The sequence below is a fragment of the Amblyomma americanum genome, chromosome 10 (genome assembly GCF_052857255.1).
Source record: "Amblyomma americanum isolate KBUSLIRL-KWMA chromosome 10, ASM5285725v1, whole genome shotgun sequence".
NCBI classification, from domain to species: domain Eukaryota; kingdom Metazoa; phylum Arthropoda; class Arachnida; order Ixodida; family Ixodidae; genus Amblyomma; species Amblyomma americanum.
Genome location: NC_135506.1, coordinates 18,338,706 through 18,360,819, shown reverse-complemented (window position 1 = coordinate 18,360,819; position 22,114 = coordinate 18,338,706). Strand labels below are relative to the sequence as shown.

Here is a 22,114-nt window from a genome sequence, read left to right as displayed (position 1 = left end):
CTTTGGCGGCGCTACTACTTAGTCTACTTCACGCTTAAGAGTTTTACTATTTTGCTACTTGCCGCTGTCATACCTCCACGTCTGCCACCTATTTCAATATGGCGCTGCTTAGGAAGGGACTTCTGAGTTTCGAAGGCGTTAGGATCAAGCCGGGCAGCACACTACTTGCCTTTTTGGAAAACTTGCGCGATAACGAAGATTACGAGGAAGCCCTGCGAAAGCAAGCAGAAGAGTCCCTAAACTGCGATGCCACCGGCATACCGTTCCAGCGGCTACGTTCTCTCCGCGACGCTGTACGTGCCTCCGCCGGCAGCGCACCCGTATACTTGCACAAACTTTTGGAAGGCTCAGAGGTCTGTTATCCCAGTCCCGTGACGCCTCCCCGCAACCCTGAACTCGAAGCGCGCGTGCAGAAGCTCAGGGCGCAACAGCAGAACCGGGAATACAACCGCATGACGTCGGATGTGGATGTTTGTCGTAGTGGGTATGTATCATGTTGTGGTTGCGGCTTCTCGGTTCATGTAAGACCGTTGAGCCCTACCCTGAAATTTTCAGTGTAGCTGACATCACTTTTCTACTATAGTGAAAGTTTTAGTGTAGAAGGGTGTACCCGTGATTTCGTGCTTGGAGATTGGCACCGCGAATTCCATCGTAACGTGCTTGTGCGATGTCCACCTCTTTGGCGTGGTATCGTGCGCAGGCCCGGTGGCAGGCTGTACAAGCGAGACCATAATAATGGCGGTCTATTTACTGTCAAGACAGGCGGCGACTGGCCAACCGGTCGCAGACGCGTCGGACGATTTCGTCGGAAAGAGGCGGGGCTGGTGTCTGGCCCGTGGGCTCTTGCGCTACCTGACTAGTTGCTGTCCTAGCTGGTTGGCTACCACGCTTGGTGTCGCTCGACGGGCCGCGCGTCATCTCACGGACTTCTGGGCCGCATCTCGAAAGCCCTTTCGCCGGACTGACACCGCGTTTCTTTGGCGGGAACGGATTTGAGCGAGTCTTTCATGCCCTGTCTAGACAGTGACCTGAACTTCCTATTCCACAGCGCCCGCCAATCAGGAAACAAAGTTGCAAATAAATTCGGCCGGTCTGAGTCTTGCCTATGTGGCTTCTTGTCGTTTTCTAGGCTTCCAAAAGTTTCCTTCAAAGCATAAATATCCTGCTCCGTATGTTTTTTTTGTTATCTGTTTCGGCCAGGCATCGAAGCTGAAGCGACTTTTTGATTTCATGATCGTCACCCGCTCACGTGTCTGCGCTGCCAAGGCACTGCGGTTCTCACCGCAGCACAAACACTCGCTCAACGTCCCTCGCAACCGCAGGTCCTCTGGGTCACATGTCAGCAATAGCAGCACAGTCTGTCTTAATACGTGGATTCCGCACTCCGCGCCATCTTGCGCGAACTGGCCAAGAGTCTGAAAGAAGAGGAAACAGCAGAAGCTAAACAAGCATAGTAGTCTTTTTTCCTGTTTCAACAAATTGAATGTGAACACCTTCGACAGATATCCGTCTGTTTGGGTTTGCAACGTACAGACTGTTGCAAGGCTTAACGCACACTATGCGAAAGCTGTTTGTTATGGGGGGTTGCCAGTGGTGTAGGTGACTCGGATTTATAATTAATTTGGATCAAATCTGGAAAGTACATCATCCAAACTTAGTTTTGAAAAAACAAGGCTGTTGTATGCCATCTCTGCGTCAAATTCCAGGGCGATGAAGTGAGTGGTTAAACTGACAGGAGCATTTTATGGTGTGTGTTTAATGTTGCAACAGTCTATAGACGGGTGCTTTTTCAGCCCAAGGGCTGAAAAAAAAAAAAAAAGTATCAGCATGCTGACTATTCATTTGCCCTTGAAGAAAGGGCTGAGTTCATCTCGAAAGGTTTGGATTAATTTTTTTTCAACTGGTGTTAGTACCCTTCTACAATACGGCCAACGAAGTGTGAAGGCAATAAGGACAAAGCGTGCCTGGGACATCACACTTATTACACTGTGCTGATGCCATTGTATATTTTAGGCTGTGCAAGCTACTCCGAAATACATGGAATATTAAAAAACATTGACAGGAACAATGCAGGCTTTGCTTCTAAAATAAAGGGAGCGAGAATTGGTCGTCCTCTCGATTTAGGGTCTCACCAAAATTCGGAATTATTGAATACCGAGTCTGAGTGGTCTCATAGCTTTAATGCTCGCTGTTTGATGTTATGGATATTTTATGATTTCAGAATGTCTTATTTTAGTGTAAGGGGTAGTTTGCAAACGAAACTGAGAGAAATATAATTTTTTCCTGCTGAAACACGACTGGCGTGATAGCAGTGAGCTGATATCTGCATCATTGCATTGTTGTACTGTAGACACGCATTCTAGGAAATGCAATTTCTCTCTTGTTTTGCATGCATGATGCATGAAAAACTATGCTTTTATGAGCGTTGACACTTTTGCCTTACAGTTTTATGCTTACCTTAGTGGTACCATTTATCTGCCACTTGTTCCGCTGTTGCTGTATCAGTGGTTTTAAAGGTTTCCAAATATTCATGTCTGCAACTTAGAGAAACATATTCTGCATGAGCGTTCTATTGATTTCTACGTTCTCTGTGAGAGTACAGACATTTATTTTCAGCAGCATGTGATCCATGCAGCTTAGTGGCACCATATGTCTTACTTGAAAATGCCCGCAATAAGACTAGACTATTTGATTTGTTGTCTTCCAGCAGCTGAGCTTCAGAGAACGTTCTCCCTTCTTGTTGGCTTTCTTGCCTTTCATTTTTCACGCTGTGTTTGAGAAGCAATTGCAAACAAGCTGTAGTCGGATACAACTCGAGAATGAAGCAGCAAATGTCTCTCTAAGGAGGCCCCCAGTTAGTGGCATCTATCAATTTTCATGATGTCTTAGTTAATTGCCTTGGAGTACCTTGCTTGACATCGGAGGAGGTTGTAGGTGAAAGGGGAATAACCGTGGTTTAACTGCATGGTCATGAAAACTGGTCAATGGCATTGGCTGGAGGGCCTCTTGAGGGTTGCCTGCCTCTTTGTTCTTTAGGTGTGTCGGATTATAGCCCAGTCCCACAGTCTGTTGTGATTTATATTCCTATTTGATTTAGTACCAGTGCTGATTAATTTTTAATTTGGTTTCAGCAATTAATATGATGGTTGCAAAGGGATATTTAAGAGTGCTTGATTAGCTCAGCCTAATTTATATTGTTTGGATGCTAAGGGCTGAAATTAGAAAGTTGGTATTGGACCCTTAAAATTTTGGCTACTGTGTGGCACTTTCTTGCATTTGCACAATGTGTAGTTCTCTGCATTCCTGAATAACACATAATTGTAATCACAACTGGCAACTGTATTCCAATGTCGAACAGAGACTGACTGAAATAAGCGTGTGGAATTAAATGCAGATTCAATATTGTCGATGTACTGTCCTTGGTCGCCACTGATCTCATTTGCTGCATGCAACCACAAATACGCTTACATGCCTACATTTTTTTACAGGGAAGTTTCCAGGAAACATGCCAATTACTGGCTGCTAATTTTCACAACTCTTTGGAAACTCCTCACTGTTGATTGCAAGTACATACTGTTGAAAGCTACTGAGTGTGTTCCTGAGCTACTTAGCCTGAGGCTTGTTTTTCAGGCACAATTAAATGACTATTCAGCGTCAGCCCAGCTGTGTCCATGGCACGACTAAGGCATCTGACTGTGATCTCTAACTAGTCCTGTCCTGTGCTGGCTGTGGCCACTCATCCTCACAAACTTCCTAATCTCACTACCCAGCATATTCTTGGCTGCACCCTGCTATGCTTACCTTCTCTTGGAATCCCGTCCATTACCATTAATGAACGTAGGCTATCTTGCCTTTGCATTACATGCACTGCCTATGCCTGTTTCCTCCTCCTGACTTGAGCTAGGATATTGTTGACTTACTCTGTTCTCGTCTTGTCTCTTCAAGGCGTACAGACACTAAACTTTGAACGCAAATAAACCATATAATTTGTTTCGTAGGTATAAGGAGATGCCTTCTAGCAAGTTTCAGTTGCAGGCATTGAGTGGAACATAATTTAACATTATTTTGAATGTTGTTCGAAGAGCCGCTTGGCAGTTCCACCCGTATCGAGTGATGTCAAGGTGCTCTTGCCCCAATTATTGTGATGTCACTGAACCTGGTGTTTGTTCTCAGAAACAACCAGTGCTTGCTGGCGATGCTGACGTCATCAGTATTGTGGTAGTCTAGGCTGGCCGGTCAACTGTGACACCAAGGTGCACTTCAGGGCTGGTGCCGACTGAGACCGAAACTGAGAGTGCAAAATTGTTTGCAATTATTAATGCTGCGCACTGGTGTGTTCAGCTCATTTTTATGATTACTAGGCCCTTAGGCCTCTTTCAGGGCAAATGAATGGACACCCAAAACCTTTGGGTCTGTACCGCTTTACTGTTGCCGATATAGTATTCTTCTTTATAGCTTGCTGCATCGTCCACAGTTTAATTTCGAGCCTTAAAGCCTCACAACTGTTTATTGCAGGTCGACGCCACTGTCCAGCCTGGGTGCAGAGGTCCGGCAAGTCAAGCAGCAGACGTGGGCTCTGGTCAACCTGCTGGTCACAGTCGCTGGCACGTTTGCCTTTTTCTACAAGGCGGTCGAGTACTCGTTGCCGGCTCCCCATGTTGCCCTGCAGGTCCTGGTGGGACTCTTTGCCTCCATAGTGGTGGCTGTGGCTGAGCTCTACTTCCTGATAAAGGTTATCTAGTTGTTCATGAACTCAGGACATCGTTAAAGTCACGGCTGTGGTGCTCAAGAAGCAGGCCATTTTATGTGAAAAGACGTAAAGGGGCACCCTTCAGTAGCAACACCTATTGTAACATATAAGTTGTTGTGGAGTGTCAGGTAAAAGGGATCTATGTGGACAGTTTAAACTTGCAGTGTTGCATGATGGTTAAATGAGTGCAGGCACCAAATTTTCATTGTGTTTTCTTTCTTGGTAATGATGCACAAGGTGGCAGTCACCACATGGAACTTGCCTCAGCCTGTTAAAAAAAAATGGTAATTTCTTGTCTCATGTTTCAGTTTCAGAAGCAGTATGGTGGCTATGACATTAAAGTTTAGTGTAGGTAATGTGAGGTATACAGAAACAGCAGTATTCTAGCTGCTGCTTCACCAGATTTCATTTCAGCTCTAGCACCAGGCATGCATAAGGGTTGTAGTAAATTAAAAGAGTTTAGGGATTGTATCGCCATGTTTTTATGCTTCGTATAGCCTGATTGAATCTTTGACATCATAGCCAGTATTTCGCTGCTGAAATAGAAACTAAAGCATGAGAGAAGAAAATAATTATAAATTAGTTATCGCACACAGGCGATTTCTATGTGGTGATCCATGTATTTTAATGTCTTACTTGCCATTTCACAGAAAAAAACATGCAACCAAAAAAATTGGTGTTCATATTGTTTTGAAAACGTACATCATCCAAAGAAAAGCCAGCGTTTGATGCTTCCTTCTTGATTTTGTACTTTATGATTCCTGATGTCAGTCTAGTCTATCACTATGTGTAAATGATCAAGGAGTGGGATGTGAAAGTGATTGATTTGTACCGGTTGGACTTGTAGTTTTTTGTGGCAATAGAAGAAATTTGTTATCGAAAGAGAGCCGCTGTCTGAGTCTGTATGAGGATTTCTGACACATCCCTTCATTTAATATTTTATTGGCCAAGGTGTTTTTGATGGTTACTCTAGATTCTTGTAACATGTAAATATTTGTGCACTTTGAAGCAAGCGCAGTTTGCTTGGTTCAACTTGCAGCAATGTATGATAGCAAGAGCCATATTTTACATGAAGGGAATCAGTGTCTCTGTTTGTTCAAGGGCTGGTTGTTCCCTTAATTTAGATGATAAAGTGTTTGCAGAACAATCTCTGAGATCCTTCTGAGCGAGAGGGCAAGAACTGGGAAAAGTTGTTGTAATCTTATCAGTAGCTGCAGATTTTTCGAGCAATGTCACCTTTCCTTTGACATTTGCCCTCACCAAAGGCTAGGATATAAGCAGATAAGGGCTTTCATAAAAGGTTCCCACATGATCATGTGTAGGGCAGTTCTTATTGTGATTGTTAATTCCACTGTTGTGTTAGGCATTATTTTTACCCTATTGCAGCTACAATGTGGAGATTATTGTATTCCTCATGACGTCAAAATACCATGCAATGGTGATATCGTCTTGCGAGAAAGTAAAGGTGACATGTCCTTCTTGGCCCAGGAGGGTGTGTGGGCTTTGTCTTTTTGTAAAAGCCCCCTGCTTTGACCATTCAGGTCGCTGTGTTGTAAAAATATGGCTTTAACACCAGTGCAACACTTTCAATGTCACCCACTCGCAATGCACTTTCCGGTTAGTGTGATGCTTTTGGTTGTTTCTGTTGCTAGTGAGTTAATTTTATTGATGACTGAAAGAAAGTGGGTAACATTTTGGAGTGCTTCTAAAACACTGCCTAGAGTTTAGCAGGCCATGATGAACCAGTATTTTTGTTCATGTGATTTTTTGTAGCATTGGTACACAGTTGGCTGTGAAAAGCCTCACATGCTTTGTCTTTCTACATAACCCAGTGTGCCCTTTGTGTGGTAAATTATTCCAGAACAAAATAAAATAAAGCACTATTTTTCTACTTACTATTTTGCTTGTATTCAGACATTCACTGCCATCCCTCTCAGGGACTCTGTGATAGTGGTACGAGAGACTTTCTCATGAGTGTACAGCATAGTTGTCTGTTCTGGTGTAGTGTGTCATAATATAAAACTCCTGCGTTCAGCTGCTGGCCGCAGAAAATCTATCATTCATTGGCCTGCTGTCCAGGTCAGCGCCAGCTGTGGTCACGACTTTCGTAACAGAAAGCTCAATGATGTTGCGACCTCTGTATTGCAGCCTCATGTGGCTGGAAAATGCCCTTAGTTTCTGGGTGACGTGGGTGATCAAGCCGCCATGCTATGGCTGTGCCACAGTCAGGTGAGCAGCCATATTAGATCTGGGTTTCAGCAACAGCCATGTTTCAATGGAGGCAGACCACAAAAGACACCCATGTGCTGTCTGATATCAGCATTCGGTAAAAAAAAAAAACCCAGATGGTCTAAATAATCCGGAGTCCTCACTACAGCATCCCTCATAACTCATGTGTCGCTTTGGGACACTAAACACTGCAATGTGCTATTTAAAATCTGAGATCTGGGTTACCAGTGGCGACGAGATTCAAACCCAGAGCATCCATATTTGCTGGATGCTCCACAACAAGGCCATTACTGCAGTAGTTGGTATAGTGGGTGGCAAACACAGCTTTGAAAAAAAATGCACTTTCATAGAATCAAGACAGTACACGTGTTGTCGTTTCACACTGCTGGCAGAAAGGTGTAGTTTTTATACATCTATTGAAACTTGCTTGCCTTCTGGTGTGATACTTCTGAATATTGTTGTGAAGGCTGTGGCTGAGGTTTGTTCTACTAAGACAGAAAAGGTTACTTTGCGTTGTTCCATCAATTTTGCTGCTTTTAAAGACATCATTTCTTTCGACGGCGTCTTGTCGCAGAGATGCTTAGAGGTGGTAGCTACATTATCAGTGTTTCCAAGTTCCTCATCTGACATCAGACATCTTGGGCAGTAAGATTGTTTTGTTCATATTAAGCACAACAGGCATGATGTTTTTCCATGCTGTCAGTATCTGTACTGTGGGACAAAATTAGATTAGGTTCACTGTCAGGTCTGAATGATACAAAAAGAGTTCATTTAAAATTGGAACATACATTCCTTCTTGTCTCTACGTTCATCCATGCAAAAGCTGAGGTTATTAAATAAGAGCCATGTTTAAGCTCAATGGGTCATGCTTAATACACACTATGCCAGTGTTTCCTCACCAGTCTGACATGGTTTCTTGTATGTCAACGTGTAACACGTTCATATTTCATTTAGTTAGTTTGCATTTCATTGACATCATTCAGTACTTTGCCTACAATCTGATGAACATGCTGTGTTTTGCATATAAGAAAATTTATGGTGGCTGTTTGATTGCCAGGCAAGCAGTGCTAGATTTAAGTCCTGTTAGCCAGTGGAGATAAGACAGCGAAAGGAGCACTGGCCAAGAAACTCAGGGACTGCACTGAGGTCCTCATTACTTGCTCTTGTAGGACACATGTGCATTGTTTTCTTTTCACTTGCACCAGCAGGAGTGTGAGGGTTTGACCGGCACATTTGCAGAGTTGGAATTCCTTGGATTCAACTTAATAGTGCTGTAAAGCTTTGTAATGTTTATTTGTTCATGCTTAATGCCACCAGCTTGTGGCTTTATCACTTTGTCTGGGGTGCAAGATGTGACCAGATTTATCTCGAATGATCCCATATAGGCGGAACAGACTCTACTTTGTTCAAGACTGTTGTGGTTGCTTTGCATGCCGTATCTCGAAAGTTCCTTGTGAGCTTTAAATTCAGCATCACTGAGGGTGGGCATTTTTTCTGGACAGCATTCGCTGCTCTGCTTTCATCTTAATTCATAACGCTTGGTCATCAACAGAGTGTTGCATGAAAAAGTGGTGATCTACTCATGGCTCGCAAAGAATGCATGTGGCCAGTTGCAGGTACCAAAATTCCCATGGATAATTTGTGCAGTCTTCCATTTTTGCAAGTTTTTTGGTTTATCAAGTCTCTGTTCATGTTAAAAATCAGATATTTGCTATCTCAGAACATCAGCTTGAACTACTGCATTCTGATAGTGTTTCTTTGATACCTGTGACATTTTGTGCTTACCTTAGGCAGTTGAAACTGGTTCAACGGAACTGGTTGTTACAAAAAATGTGTGCACAGGTACTTACGACAAGCGCAGTACAACTATAGTGCTGACTTTCTACATACTTGTAGATTTTTTGGTTTTATCTCAAGGATCTTTCCTGCCACAGAGGTATAAAGATGCAAGAGTTAAGGCAAAAACATATTTATTTCAGACTCTGTATATAGTACAACATGCCCTACATTCACAGAGCCATACATACAACAGCTGTACAAATAAATATACAAACGTTGCAAGGGTTCTCTATAAGTTATGTACAAGTCAAGGTAATAATAACATGTTACATTATTATTCTTCAATAAAATGCTCTCTGTCAATTGTCTGAAAGGTTTGGTAATTCTGACAAGCATTGTACAACATTAATCACTCTCACCTCGTATTGGTGAACATTCACATTCAAGACTAGGTTCACCAGTATCACTTTGAAAAAGTGCTTCACAACACCACAAATCACACTGTACACAGCACTTTTGATAAGTTGTGGCAGAGCTTTAAATGCAGAAATGTGTAATGCTTGGCGACTTCGCACACTTTCAGATGGAAGCCTCTGGAAATGCATCACAAGCACACATTGAAGAACGAAATAGGATGAGTGTTTTAAGTGTGTTTTGTATAAATGTGCAGAATGTAATGGGGAACACCTAGTTAGTATTCAAGAGCTAGAGTTGAAAAGTCGACTCTAGTAAGATTTGGGGGTCTAATCGCTGAAATCCGAGGATAACTATTCATCTTGTAAGGTAGTTTGTACCTGTTTGTTTCACTCAGGTCAAGACTGTACGGCAATATTTTGGTGTAGCTCGTGCTTTAGATGTGATTCTTTTAGGCTGGCTTTCACGAAAACTTTATTTGCATTAAAGGGAGGCCTCCTAATTTGCATTACCTTTTAACACACTTCCTTTCTTCATTTTCGAAATGCGAGAGCTGGGCTCACGGGGACACAACACCTGCAGGTGTAAGCATATAATTACTAGTGTTCTTTGTCTAATTTTGAAGCTGCCCTGCGCGCTGCATTAAGAAATAAGAAATGATGCTATGCTCGGACGCAAAGTAAGATGGTGGCACTGTCTCTGTAATAATTGAGCATCCATTACAAGTTGAATGGCTATAACTGAAAAGTAAGTTTGTGACCACCACCCTGCGGGTATCTTTGATACAACAAATTAACCTTGCATACATTTGACTAAATAGAGCAGACAGCCATGTTCTGCCTTAATCTCAAGTAATCGTGTGGCTGAATTCTGTACCTTTTTCTGGCTACTATAAGCATAGCATTTGCAGTTTTGTTGAAGCAAAACATAGTATTGCAGACATAGTAAAGCTGTGGTTCAGTTTCTTACATAGCAGTTTATTACTGGCTGAATACTATGTAGGTGTTCCCGTCCATATTTTGAGTGCGCTTTTGAACAGGGCATACACGTTTTTGGAACAAAAGTGCTGTAGAAAGGCTAAACTTTCTTTTGCATGCTTTGAGATGGGTTCATACCTGAGTACAGGTGGAATTTTTCAATTCACTTGGCTGCAAGGAAGTTTAGCTTCTTCAGAGCACCTACGTTCTATAAACTCCTGCAGTGACCCTTACGTAACTTGGTCCAAGTGCCTTGAATGCTCAAGAAGACATTTCCAGCCAGTTGCTGCTTGCTGGCTGTGGACAAAGTTCTTTAGACATACGCAAACTTATGACAAAACTGATTTGTTTTCAATGACAAGGTGTCTGCAGTTACTACTTTTGGTTCTCCCTCCAAGTGGTTCACATATGATATAGGATCTCATACCATATGGAACACCTACGGCTCTTTTACAAGCCACAGTTGCTGTTCTATGTCTGCCACACACTACAGACAAGGACACTGTGGCCGTGAGCTTGCTTGTGGATACTGGAGCTCTTGACATATCTCGGTCGCTCACTGCCCAAAGATATCCTGCCTTTGACAAAAGCCTTGAACAATTGAAAACGTCATGCATAATGCAGCCTCAGGTTGGTTGCATTCTGTGGAAGTTCTCAAACAGTACCGTTTAGCACTTGTTAATGCCGTTGTACTTGTGACAGCAAGGCATGTTTTTTTTTACCTTCGCACAAACAGGCTTTGTTCCAAAAGTCGTTACTCTGACGTTTTCAATGCTCACTAGCGGAAAATACATGGGCCATATTGCAGAAACAAGTCTTATCAAGCTTTTAATGAGTTTGTGTTGAAATCAGCCATGCATCAGCATTATAGAAATAGAACTGACCACATGCGAGCATGATGGAGTCAAGAGCGTTGATATTAGTGCATTCTGTTCTACTTTCCGTCAGGCCTCTCATGACCCCAGAAAAAAATTTCATATCCTAATATCTTGTTTGCACATGAGCATGATTTTGATCCCAGCGTATACTAAAAGAATGTAGAACTGTCTTTGTCCCTGCAAGCTGGTCCTACTGACTGCCTGACGCTGCTGTGGTGCTCGTGCCCTGAGATAAGAAGCGCTCAATTCCTTGCGTCACATGTAGTGTACAGTAGCGCCACCTGACGTGCAGCAGAGGAGGTGCACTAGCTGTGTCCCGACGTGGCGTAGAGTTCGTTGTCCACCAGTCCAGTGTGCATTGTCCCTCTGACCATCTCTGCACCCAACGGGTGGTCCACATACACATTGTCCCCTTCCACCACATGAGGCGCTAGTGACACCAAAGGTACCACAGCACCGACTAGCGACATAGCCACTGAAGGGTTCTGGTAGTCCTCATCTTCGTCCGGAGGTGGAATTGGGGGAAGGTCGCGAAGCTTGACGCCGCTGGGTGGGGCGGGTTTGTTCGACGGTTCGTCACTGCAGGGAGAAGAATTGACTTGAGATGAGACTGGGGAATAACTTAGTTTCTTCTATTCCTAATTGTTACCTAAGAAATCCTGGTGTGGCAGCAAGTAGAGAAAGCGAAAAGGATTCACAAAGTCAGTCTCACATTTATGTGTTGGCAACATGGCGACATTTGCAGTGCAAAAGCCTGTATAAGCTTAGCTTCTAGCACTACTGTTTCAAAGCAGAGTATTACATTAGTCTTTGCAGCATTCTTAAAATGTCTGATACCACGTACATCTCTTCACTGTTGCCATAATTGTACATGACATTATCACATGAGAGTTTACTGCGCCTTTTTCCTGCAGCATATTCCTGCATATTGGCCTGTTCATTGTGCTTTTACCAACTACTTATGGCTAGATCGTGAATAGAGCTTAATGGCAGCCAATATTTCGTCAATATGCAGGGGCATATTAAATGTCCATGCTTTTAAAATCATACTAACTATATTGATCATGCTGCACTCAGCCAAGACTACCAACAGATGAACTGTGGACGTGTTTTTAATGGCTGCAACGGGCCTATGACCATGGACACATGCCATAGACAGAGCTTCTAAACTTTCGTTCTCTCTTTCTTCTCTTTCCTAGACATTATCACCTTCCCATACGTAAGCCAGCCAACCGGGCCTTATGCAGCCTTGTGTGATACAGAAACCATCTCTGCAATCAGTCGTGAGAGGCATTGTTAGCGCTTTTCTAACTAGCCCCGAGTGTGTCAGAGTGGCTTCCTAAAGCATTGAAAGAGCTTATTTCTCATGGAAAAGATGCATCAACTCACTTTTGCTCCCTGATCAGCCGCGATTTCCGCTTCTGATCAAAGTCAACTTTGGCGTACAATGCTGGCGAGGAATCCCCGTTTTCCGGTTTGTCATCGTCCGCTGAGGACGGCGGCAGCTCTGAGTGGACGACGGTGACGCCGGCGCTCGGAGTCGGACCCGCCGTTATCGAAGTGACACCCCCGAAGGAGAGCCTACGGTGCTTGGAAGCAAGGGCGATCTCTTCGTAGATGTTCTCCTTGGACGACAAAGAGCTCTTCCGGCTGGGCGTCAGACTCTTGCGGCGGTCCCCGCCGCCTTCGGCCTTGAGACTCGCCCGGTGGCCACCTGCAGCTGTGATGTGGTTGTTGTTGTGTGCTGCTCCCGCGGTTGAGCCGTTCTGCTGCGTGGCGGACTTGAGTGGTATTTCCATGTAGAAGTCTTCGTTCTGGTAGATCGTTCCACTGCTATCAGTGTACGAGATGTTGGCACTTCCGTTGTTGGCACTTCCGTTGCTGGCAGCCAGGCCGGCACCAGGGGGCTTCGCTGGCTGACCCTTGGCCCTTGAAAAGTACTTCTTCCTGCGATACAGTATCATATTGGTCAACACACGGCAGTGGGTCAAGGCTTGTGAGCAGCAGAATAGTGGTGGCATTTTGCATGCCGTAACGGAGATGTCTGAGCTTGTTTAGACTCATTATTCTTTTTAAGTACAGAATTGATGCCTTACACACAGGTCATCTCTGTACAAACCTGTGATGTCGGTCCCTTCCTTACCTCAGTCCAGTGCACTTGTAGCTGTGAGGTGTGTGTCGCCCCCCATGGGACTCCTGAACACTTTATAACTACTCTCGTTAATTCAAGCTCTTTTTAATTCGAACATCCGGCTTCGAACTGATGTCTCACATCGTTACGACTACATGCTGTGAATGTTCGCCAAGCCTAACACAAGCAAATTTGCATGCTTTTTCTTAACTTGCAGGCAGACAAGGAAACACGAATCAGTATGCAGGACAATGCCTTCACTCTCGCAGTGGCTACTGCGCATTGTGTGTGATCAAAACATGCGATGCGATCGTCTTGACGCTGTTCTGTGGTGCACAACCTGACAAGTTATGCCGTTTTTCCATAAACATTGCCTATACACGCAGGTTTTACAAACGGCACAGGGAACATATATCATTTTTTTTTGCTTTTGATTTTTTTTTTGTTGACTGCTAGAGCAGTTGCATGATGGTTCCTTTTCTCTGCAGAGCGAGAAATTTTAAATCGGAAAGGCTGCGTAAGCTCGTTAAGCTTGTTGCTTGAGGTGAATAATTAATTGAGCAGCTGAAACAGGTGCTTGTTTGGCCACGAAGTCTGATGTTCGTGCTCGGCTACACACATGGCTGGGTCTTGATCACAGCTCATGCTTTGGCTTGCTGTCACGAGCACGCTTGTGAGTGGCCACATACAGCTGCTCAGAAGCTACTAATTAGTGCACCGCCAACTGCACTCTAAACACGAAATGAGCAAAAAGAGAGTAAGCTGTCCTTAGTGCGCTTCCTCTAGAGTAAGCATTATTTAAACATATATTTAGTGATCAAAATCTACTCCGTAACTTGTGAAACACACCCTGCCCCAAAAAGGGAGTGAACTAGGGGACAGCTTACTCCCTTCGTACTCCCATATAGGCTTATTTACGTTCAGGGTACACGGGGGAGGGTCTGTGGCATCATGCCAGCTGCGGCAAAGAGTGGCTATTTGAGTCTGCCGCACGCGGTGGTCACATATGACCACTCCGAGGACCGAAGGACCATGTGATGTTCATTCGGCAGAACAGCTCTACAAGAGCTTTGTTCTAAAACAAACCTTAAGCAATCTGTTATTAATATTGTAATCTGGGCAACCGAGCTTTATTGGCACTGCCAATAATGGCGTCAAAGAACGAACCCACGAACGAGCGTTGATGATGATGATTCACAAATGAGGATGAAGTTCACACGAAGTGAAGGGTGATGATGGATAATCACAGATGTGGATGAAGTTCACAAAAAAGTGCTCACACTTTTTCCCCCCCGCAAAAAAAGCGGCCATCCTGGTCGCAGGAATTAAAGTGCTCACACTTTTATTAAAAATTTGTTTAATTAAAGGAGTATAGACATCAGATTTAGGTTTGCACGTTTTCTGCTTTGTAGTGATGCATAAGGATTACACAGATCACCACTGTGAAATAAATTACCACCTAATTTCTTATCTTATTATCTTACCTGTTTCCATTTCGGCTGCCGAACGATGGCTACGACATGAAATGTCAGTATGTGTCACTTGAGGCATGAAGAAAACTGCAATATAACTGCTGCTTTTTCACTTGTGATTCTGGCTCTTGAGACAGGCTAGTTTTAGCGTTTTAGTGAAATAAAACGATGAAGCAGTGATTATATTGCATCTGAAGAGGGACCTCGGCGTCTGACAGAGCGAGCTTATGGCAGATTTTTGGTCAGTTTTTATCAGCAAGAAGTCTATCAGTGCATAAAGTGATTGATGGACTGACTGAACGACTTACTTTTTGAGTATGAGTAGAACACACATGGACAACAGGAAGAGGAACACAATGGCGATGATAGCTGCAACCATGCCTGCAAAAAGACAGGAATGTGAATATCGGATGTACCGGGTCAACTGCATGTGTTGGCACATAGTTGTGACGGTGCAAAAGAAGTTATTATGAAGGATGCAGGTGCCTCGGGGAAGGAAAACATCCTATAATTCAAGGCACACAAGGCGGATAGCAGTGTGGTGACAGATTCAATTCGTCGTGTTTTTTAACAACGAAAAATAACGGCATACTCGTAACGCACTCACATTGGTGCTTCCATAGTACTCACCAGTGAGTGTCGAACTTGTGTCACTGGCTGATCCTGGTAGCTGCTTCTTGAGTTTCTGCTTCATTTCTACTGAAAATGAAACATAAAAGCCATTTTTATACTGGGTGTGAGAGAGTTTTTTTTTTTTTGGCTTCAGCGGTACTGTTTCAACAAACTCATGTGCAGCTTCTATGCTGGTTTTATATCTTGTGTGAGCGTGCTATTCTTTTTGTGCGTCTAAATTTACACCTTTAATGGAAACAAATGTCGCTGGCTCAGTACTGTAGACTTATATTTTTTTAATTCTTTTTCATGAATTTCCATCATGTATTGAATTTAGTTTTCCAGTACACAGCTTTCTGTAAACATGCCTAAATTTCATATTTTCATTTTGTGCTAAATTTTCTTCACTTGTATTAATGGTGTTCATGAGCACAGCTGTCTCTTTAACTTGAAGTCACAGCTAGGTTAGCCTCGAGAAACTGAAGTCCAACGTAGCTGCAAGCTATTACGTAAACTTGAAAAAGTATATAATTTCGACAATACAATCATGGTTGATGCAAATTTTGGGATGATACGAATTTGTGAAATCCCCTGGTCAGAGTGCATTGTGTATAATGTGCAGAATTTCGGATGTTCTAAACACTTGCCCGCTCCACTGCAGATAAAGTGAACACGATTCGTGATGACATTTTTAACTACTATGCGCTGCCCGCACATCTCCGACGCCACAGTTGCCGGTCGCGCGGTGTGGACCGCGAGTAGTGAACGGTGACGCGTGTCCATAAATAAATACCACTAGCCATAAATGGATCTGCGTGAATACATTTTTCACGCTCCTGCACACGGAGTTTGTTCGTTTTGAATGGTACGAATTTTGGATGATAGGAATATTTTTCGCGGCCCCATGAGATTCATATAATCGAGATCTTCTTGTATTTCACTAAACCAAGCACGTTCACAGGCAATTGCGATTTTCTTCATAAATCGGGAGACTTTTAAAGCTGAATTTCATTGAACCGTTTAATGGCAGCAATAATATTAGCATTGCTGTCCTGTGTAGTGAAGACCATTTGGAATGTACATTATTATACAGTTGAACCCGGATGTATCGAACTCGAAGTGGATTGCAAAATAGTTCGAATACTGATAATTCGATGCATAAAAAAAAATGGCAATAGATAAGCCTACCTACAAACTGCTGGCATGCTGGCAGCGCACCGCTTGCTAGGCGTTGGTACGCCTAGCCTGCTTTGCATCAAAGCCGCAGCGGACAGCTCATTTAAACTAGCCACTGCCTGTCATAAGATAACTAATCCTGCTAGCAATGCACTATAAATAAAATAATTGGTCATTAGAATTAAGGTATAGTAGATTTCCGCTATGACCTAGGCTAGGTTTGTTTCACCACATTACAACGACGCGGAGTGGAAAATGAGTACAAGAGATCGAAGGCCATCCCTAAGCACACCTCACGTTCACCTCATCACGCGGTTTCATAGCACTAGCACTTCCAGTTGGTGGCCAAGGTCACACAGCCAACCCGTTTCTGCATGTAAAAAGTGTTCAAAGAGCGTCGTTTTGAGAATTGCCACATGCAGAGGCAGGAGTGCAGTTGGATACATCGAATGACCGATGAAATTGGAGCACGATATGCTGCGAAACTTTCTTATTTTTTTACATGGAATTTCCAAGAGGGTAATCTTGCTGTGTATTCGGTATAGCCAATAGTTCTAAATATCCCGGTTCGATATATCCGGGTTGGACTTTTATCTATTAAGACTGAGTTTGCAGGGGCATGGAATGACGCGTGCTGAATTAACAGAATGCCAATCGTTGAACTCACTGGCGAGACACAAGGCCTGAGGTTCGCTCCACGTCCCGTCTTCTTGGCAGATGATGGTGGTCGGGCCACCCTGCCTCTCGTATCCCAGGTGGCAGTTGAGCTCCGCCAGGTCTCCGTAGTTTGTGGACACGTTGAGCAGCGTGTACGTCCCGCCGTCCACTTCGAACGATGGCACATCGCAGGTGACGGCTGTAAGAAAGAAACAAAACTGTTTTTAAACGCCTTCATTAGGCAGTGGCAGATAATGTAACAACCGAACCCGTATGCTTCTTGTCCATATGGATATGGATATACATGGTTATATTTCAAATCTATATAATCTGATGATGTCAGATCCATGTCTACATTGGAAGAAAATGAGGAATAAGTTTGATGCAGTTATGGCATTTGGCTGCTTGTCCCAAAGTCGCTGGTTCAAGTTCTGGCCACAGCCGCTGCATTTCAGAGCAGGCGAAACGCGAAAGGCACCCACTGTACTGTGCGATGTCAGTGCACGTTAAAGAACACCGTGGTGGTCCAAATTAATCCGGAGCCCTCCACTATGGTGTCTCTCATAGCCTGTGTGCAGCTTCGACCCTTAAATTTCAAATACCAGTTTGCTCTTAGAAGTCTTTTAATCTTAGAAGTCTTTAAGCCATGTTTTCTCCCTCCATCTCACTATAGTTGCTCGCACAATACAGTTAGCAAACTGCTTGCACAAAAGAACCACTTTTTCTAGCCGTCTTGGTTTTTTCTGTTAGCCTAATAAATCAGCTTTGAAAAAGTTGTTGAAATGGTTGCTTCTAACCTCAGTAATCTCACTGTGCCTAATCTATTGTTCTCGTATTAATGCTTCAAAGGAATGCTGATGACAAAGTGATGTCGGCTTATATCGACTGATTACTGCGTTCCAATGGAAAAAAAAAAGGTTCCTTCCACAAGTGAACTTTTATAAGGTGGAATTGACCAAGAAATGGGGCCCTCATGTAAATTTTTTTTCGATATATCCGTCACTATGTTATAGAGCGTTGGCTATATGTAATGACTGATAGCCATGTTCACGTGTATACTGACGCTGGCAGTGCGGCTGTGTGCCTCCCCAGCGGGCATCCTCCAGGCAGGTGCGGGTGTCGTTGCCCTCCAGGGTGTACCCGGGGTCGCAGGTGTAGATGAGCTGGCTGCCCTGCACCATGCGGCCATTGCTGGTGCCCCGCACGGCCACCTTACCGTTCTCCAGCGGACCCAGAGAAGGACACGCCGCCTCTGCATACATGGGCAGCGACGGAAATGCATGTAAACGCACTGACAGAACTGGAACATATACGTGATATACTGTCGTGCATGTGTGCTGCATGCTGTTTATGGACAGACAGCTTGTGCTGCAGACACAGCACACACACACACAAGCTCAGATGACGTTAATGCTTGAGTCTGCGCGTCTTCATGTGCTGCGGTTGTGTTTGCACTGCAGAATGGCTTCTTGCGTAACCAACTTGCCCGAAAATGCTTCACTTCTTTGAATAAACAAGCACTGGCTTGAATCACGATGCTGCATGCATGTATACGAAACCTCACTGACACACGCCCTGCCCCTCTGGCATTGCTCTTCCACCTATGGAACTTTACCACTATCATCATCACCATCACCGGCGCGATCATCATTATACGAACTGAGTCCGCCACAATACAAAGGTCACCCCCAGCGACTTTCAATGGTTACTGTTTTGCGCCTTCTGCGACCACACTATTCCAGCAAACACCAGCTGTTTTCCTTCTCTTGGTAGCCACTCCGACTCTTTTTACTACCACTTAACAATTCTTAGCGTTGGTTTAATACATTCTCAGCACCATCGTATACTACTGGACCACAGACGAGTTCCTGGGAATCGCTAAATCTACGATTCTGTCGAACTAGCTACATATCCTTGAGGAGAGGTGCCTAACAATACTGTGGCAGTACCGTAGTACTACGCACCTTGGACACGTGTAAAGTTGCGCGCAGTGGGCGAGGTCAGGCTCCCTTTCCTGTACCCTATTTAATGGGGAAAAGGGAAAAACAAGACGTATGCGCTGCTGAGAAGTACGTCAATATTTGTCACTGGTTTAGTGATGGGTTTCTCGCAAAGCTTCATTGCTGCTGAGAATACGCGTGCACAATTGAGAACGCGGTGACTTTTTTCGCGAGTAAGATGAGACAAGAGCGCCGATCCTTCAGTAGAGTCACTGAAAAACCAGTGACTGTATAGGCCTTTTCGATTTGGCTGCACTGGCTGCATTAGTTCCATCAAGTCCTGCGGCAGTGCCGCGAGCATGCAGCATCAGTTCAAGTGCAGCTTGACACTAGCTGCTTCCAAAACGAATAGTGGATTGAGTGCAGGCCGAGTCATCTGCTAGCCTTGGCGTCGCCACCAAATTACAACCAGCTGTATGCTGTCGATGTCAACGGCCACCAAAATCTCTAACCACATGAATTTTCAAGCAGCAAATCGCAATAAGTGCTGCCATTAACCAGCCCCAGGAAATCGTCGTTTCACTGAAAAAAGTCATTGCACAGATAATTTATGAATATGTGCTGACATGCTGCTCATGGGGCTCGACTTGACCGCTTAGGTATAATCCTGATGCCACGAAGTTACGCTCCTCCTCCTTTCTAGAATGAACAGTCATCGTTTCATTTAAACTGCGATCAAATCTTCTCTGACCTACATATGGGGCAGCACTACAGCTGCACTTCCGATTCCGAGAGTGCCAGCAAGCCAAGCACTCGTGCTGCACCAGGTTGGCACTTTTGCAAAATGAAGACGGCAGTGTGTACCCGCCGCGGTGGCACAGTGGTCAGGGCACTTGGCTACTGAGCCGGAGTACCAGGGTTCGAACTCGACCGCGGTGGCTGTATTTCAATGGAGGCAAAACGCAAAAGGCGCCCGTGTGCTGTGAGATGTCAGTGCACGTTACGAATCCCCAGGTGTTCAAAATTATTCCTCGGTGGGGTTCTGGTGCCCACCAAGGTAAGTGAGAAAGTTACTGCGCCATTTGCTTTCCACAAAACAAATTTTTCAAGACGGCAGTGCTGCACTGGCAAAACAAAGGCGAAAGTGCTGCATTCTTTGAACTGGTGCAATAAGTGCAGCCAAATTGAGAGTGCAGCGCCATTCTTCTTGTCGTGCCACTGTGACGTCATCGCGTGCTCAGGCGTCCTGGGCAGTCCCTTCGCACACAATGGGGCCATAAAGTACACATAAAGTTTCTAAATATTACCTAGAGGGAAAGCTGGTGCCACCGTCTATGCGAGTTTCTGAAAGAGCCACGAAAAAGCACTTCACCACCGTGGGAATGCCGGGAAGACAGCAAGGCGCACTTGGCTTGGCCCTTAAACATGACTACGACTGCAGCAATACAAATTTTCGCAAATTATATGTATCAAGGAAGCATTGTTGTGCAATAAATATGTGCTCTAATAAAATATGTTTAGTGTACATCGCAATAAATGAGCAGAACAGCAGACAAGCACCGAATTTGCCCATGGCGAGAGAGAGCTTTCTCTTCATGCCATCAAACATAGCGAACCGTTTAAAATAATTTTTGCTTTTAACAGACACGCTTTTTAGAGCGAATATTCTTGCAAAACAATGTGTAAATTCTTAAAATATTATACTTTAGAAACTTTTTTTTTCGCATTGTGAAAAATAAACGTTTCATTGGTGTAGTCTGCTGTTGCGGGACGCGCCCTATGTCTATGCATGCATATAGGATATGTTCATGCCGCATGACCTCGCTTTTCTACGAGAAACTAGTTTGCGTGCACTAAGTGTTGGCTCTCGGCATGTCCTGGTGCTGCGTTTACAAATTTTGTCAAGAAAATGAAACCTCTCCTACCATAACTAAGCGACAGCCGTGTTCATGCTGACAAGTGCAACATGCGGGTATTTGTGTGAATTAAATCATGAAGTGGAAGTCGTTCTTTTATGCAATGTGCAGCCACCGCCAGTCTTCGAAATGAACCGAACGAAATCCTCAGTGAGTATGGTTGACACAACCACAAAGCACACAAAACGTCAGCAAAACATACAGTGGTGAAAACGAAACAACCCAAAAAATCTAATCCGCCGCACAGTCAACTAGCCACTAGATGTCAATCCGGTTTGCTGTCTTCCCAGCATGCCTCAGACGTCCATGGTGGATGAATTGAAAAGCCTCCAGCTTTCCCTCTAGTGTACAGTAAGAAATTTCGCTGCACGCTTTTGATATAGAACCCTGCCTACCCAGACACTTTGGGGCCTCTGCTGACCACTGGCCCGACTCGAGGCAGGTCCGGACGCTAGGCCCGGACAGCTTGTAGCCGGAGATGCATCGGTACTCCATCTGCTGCGGCGACAGCGGCACGGTGTATGACTTGGGAGGCTTGTCCGGGTCCCCGCACTGGTACTTCTCTGCACGGAAAGAGGGCGCAAGCGAGCACTCTGTTATTGACGTGAGTCATGTGTGGGCATGCATAATGCATAAGTACTTCAGAATAATGGATGCTTGGTTGAGTTGGTGCATATGATGCAAGAAAACAGCGGCACAACTGACAGCGCAATACACATACACTGCGAACTGTTTATTTGACAGAAAGGAGGCATATTTACAAAACCGAACTCGAGCCAGCAGGAGTAACTGCAAGCCTTCATGCCCCTGGCTGTGTTCGAAGCGATCATGCGATGTACCACGTACTACCTGCCTGAGTTCGGTGTTATAAATGTGCCTATTTTCTGTCAAATAAACAGTTGGTAGTGTGCGCCTGTATCGTGTTCTTGCTTGTGCTGTCTTAGCTGCGCTACTGTCTTCGTGCATGCATGTGCAAGCGCGTCACTCCACGGCGCACGTCCCACGTGACCTTATCTGTTCCACCAGCGGTCACCGTTGCTCGCTGAGCCATCCTGAAGCCCCTTCTACATTCGCTGAACCTGGTCCACAGAAAATGCTGTGGAGGGGCTTTAAGCTATCCAGAGCGTGGCAGAGAAGATCACGTGGCACATATGCGCCATGGAGTGACGCGTTTGATGGGCAT

The 22,114-nt window shown here is 44.6% G+C and overlaps 2 protein-coding genes across 5 annotated transcripts in view; one reads left to right on the top strand and one right to left on the bottom strand.

Annotated features, from left to right (window-relative positions):
- Positions 1–37: 37 nt before the first annotated feature.
- LOC144107613 (vacuolar ATPase assembly protein VMA12) lies at positions 38–6,648 on the top strand. Its single transcript, XM_077640715.1, has 2 exons — positions 38–484; positions 4,516–6,648. Exons 1-2 carry the CDS (start codon positions 99–101, stop codon positions 4,739–4,741), a joined length of 612 nt encoding a protein of 203 aa, XP_077496841.1. The 5' UTR covers positions 38–98; the 3' UTR covers positions 4,742–6,648.
- A 2,285-nt stretch (positions 6,649–8,933) lies between these two features.
- Positions 8,934–22,114, bottom strand: part of LOC144107611 (complement receptor type 2-like) — a 72,777-nt gene continuing 59,596 nt past the window's right edge. For 2 of the 4 annotated variants that reach the window (XM_077640711.1, XM_077640712.1), the window contains exons 6-12: positions 21,327–21,494; positions 18,139–18,327; positions 17,086–17,274; positions 15,261–15,329; positions 14,939–15,011; positions 12,417–12,974; positions 8,934–11,606 (exon numbers count right to left, since the gene is read on the bottom strand). In XM_077640711.1, coding sequence (XP_077496837.1) covers positions 11,333–11,606; positions 12,417–12,974; positions 14,939–15,011; positions 15,261–15,329; positions 17,086–17,274; positions 18,139–18,327; positions 21,327–21,494 — 1,520 coding nt within the window. In that variant the 3' untranslated portion in view covers positions 8,934–11,332. The remainder of the gene's footprint in view (positions 11,607–12,416; positions 12,975–14,938; positions 15,012–15,260; positions 15,330–17,085; positions 17,275–18,138; positions 18,328–21,326; positions 21,495–22,114) is intronic. The other 2 variants (XM_077640713.1, XM_077640714.1) reach the window with 1 other exon arrangement.

Bases quoted from the DNA above. Each gene is read 5' to 3' on its own strand.
- LOC144107613 (XM_077640715.1), top strand. From the start codon at position 99: ATGGCGCTGCTTAGGAAGGGACTTCTGAGTTTCGAAGGCGTTAGGATC. The intron at 485-4,515 runs GTATGTATCATG...TGTTTATTGCAG, and splicing joins GTGGATGTTTGTCGTAGTGG to GTCGACGCCACTGTCCAGCC.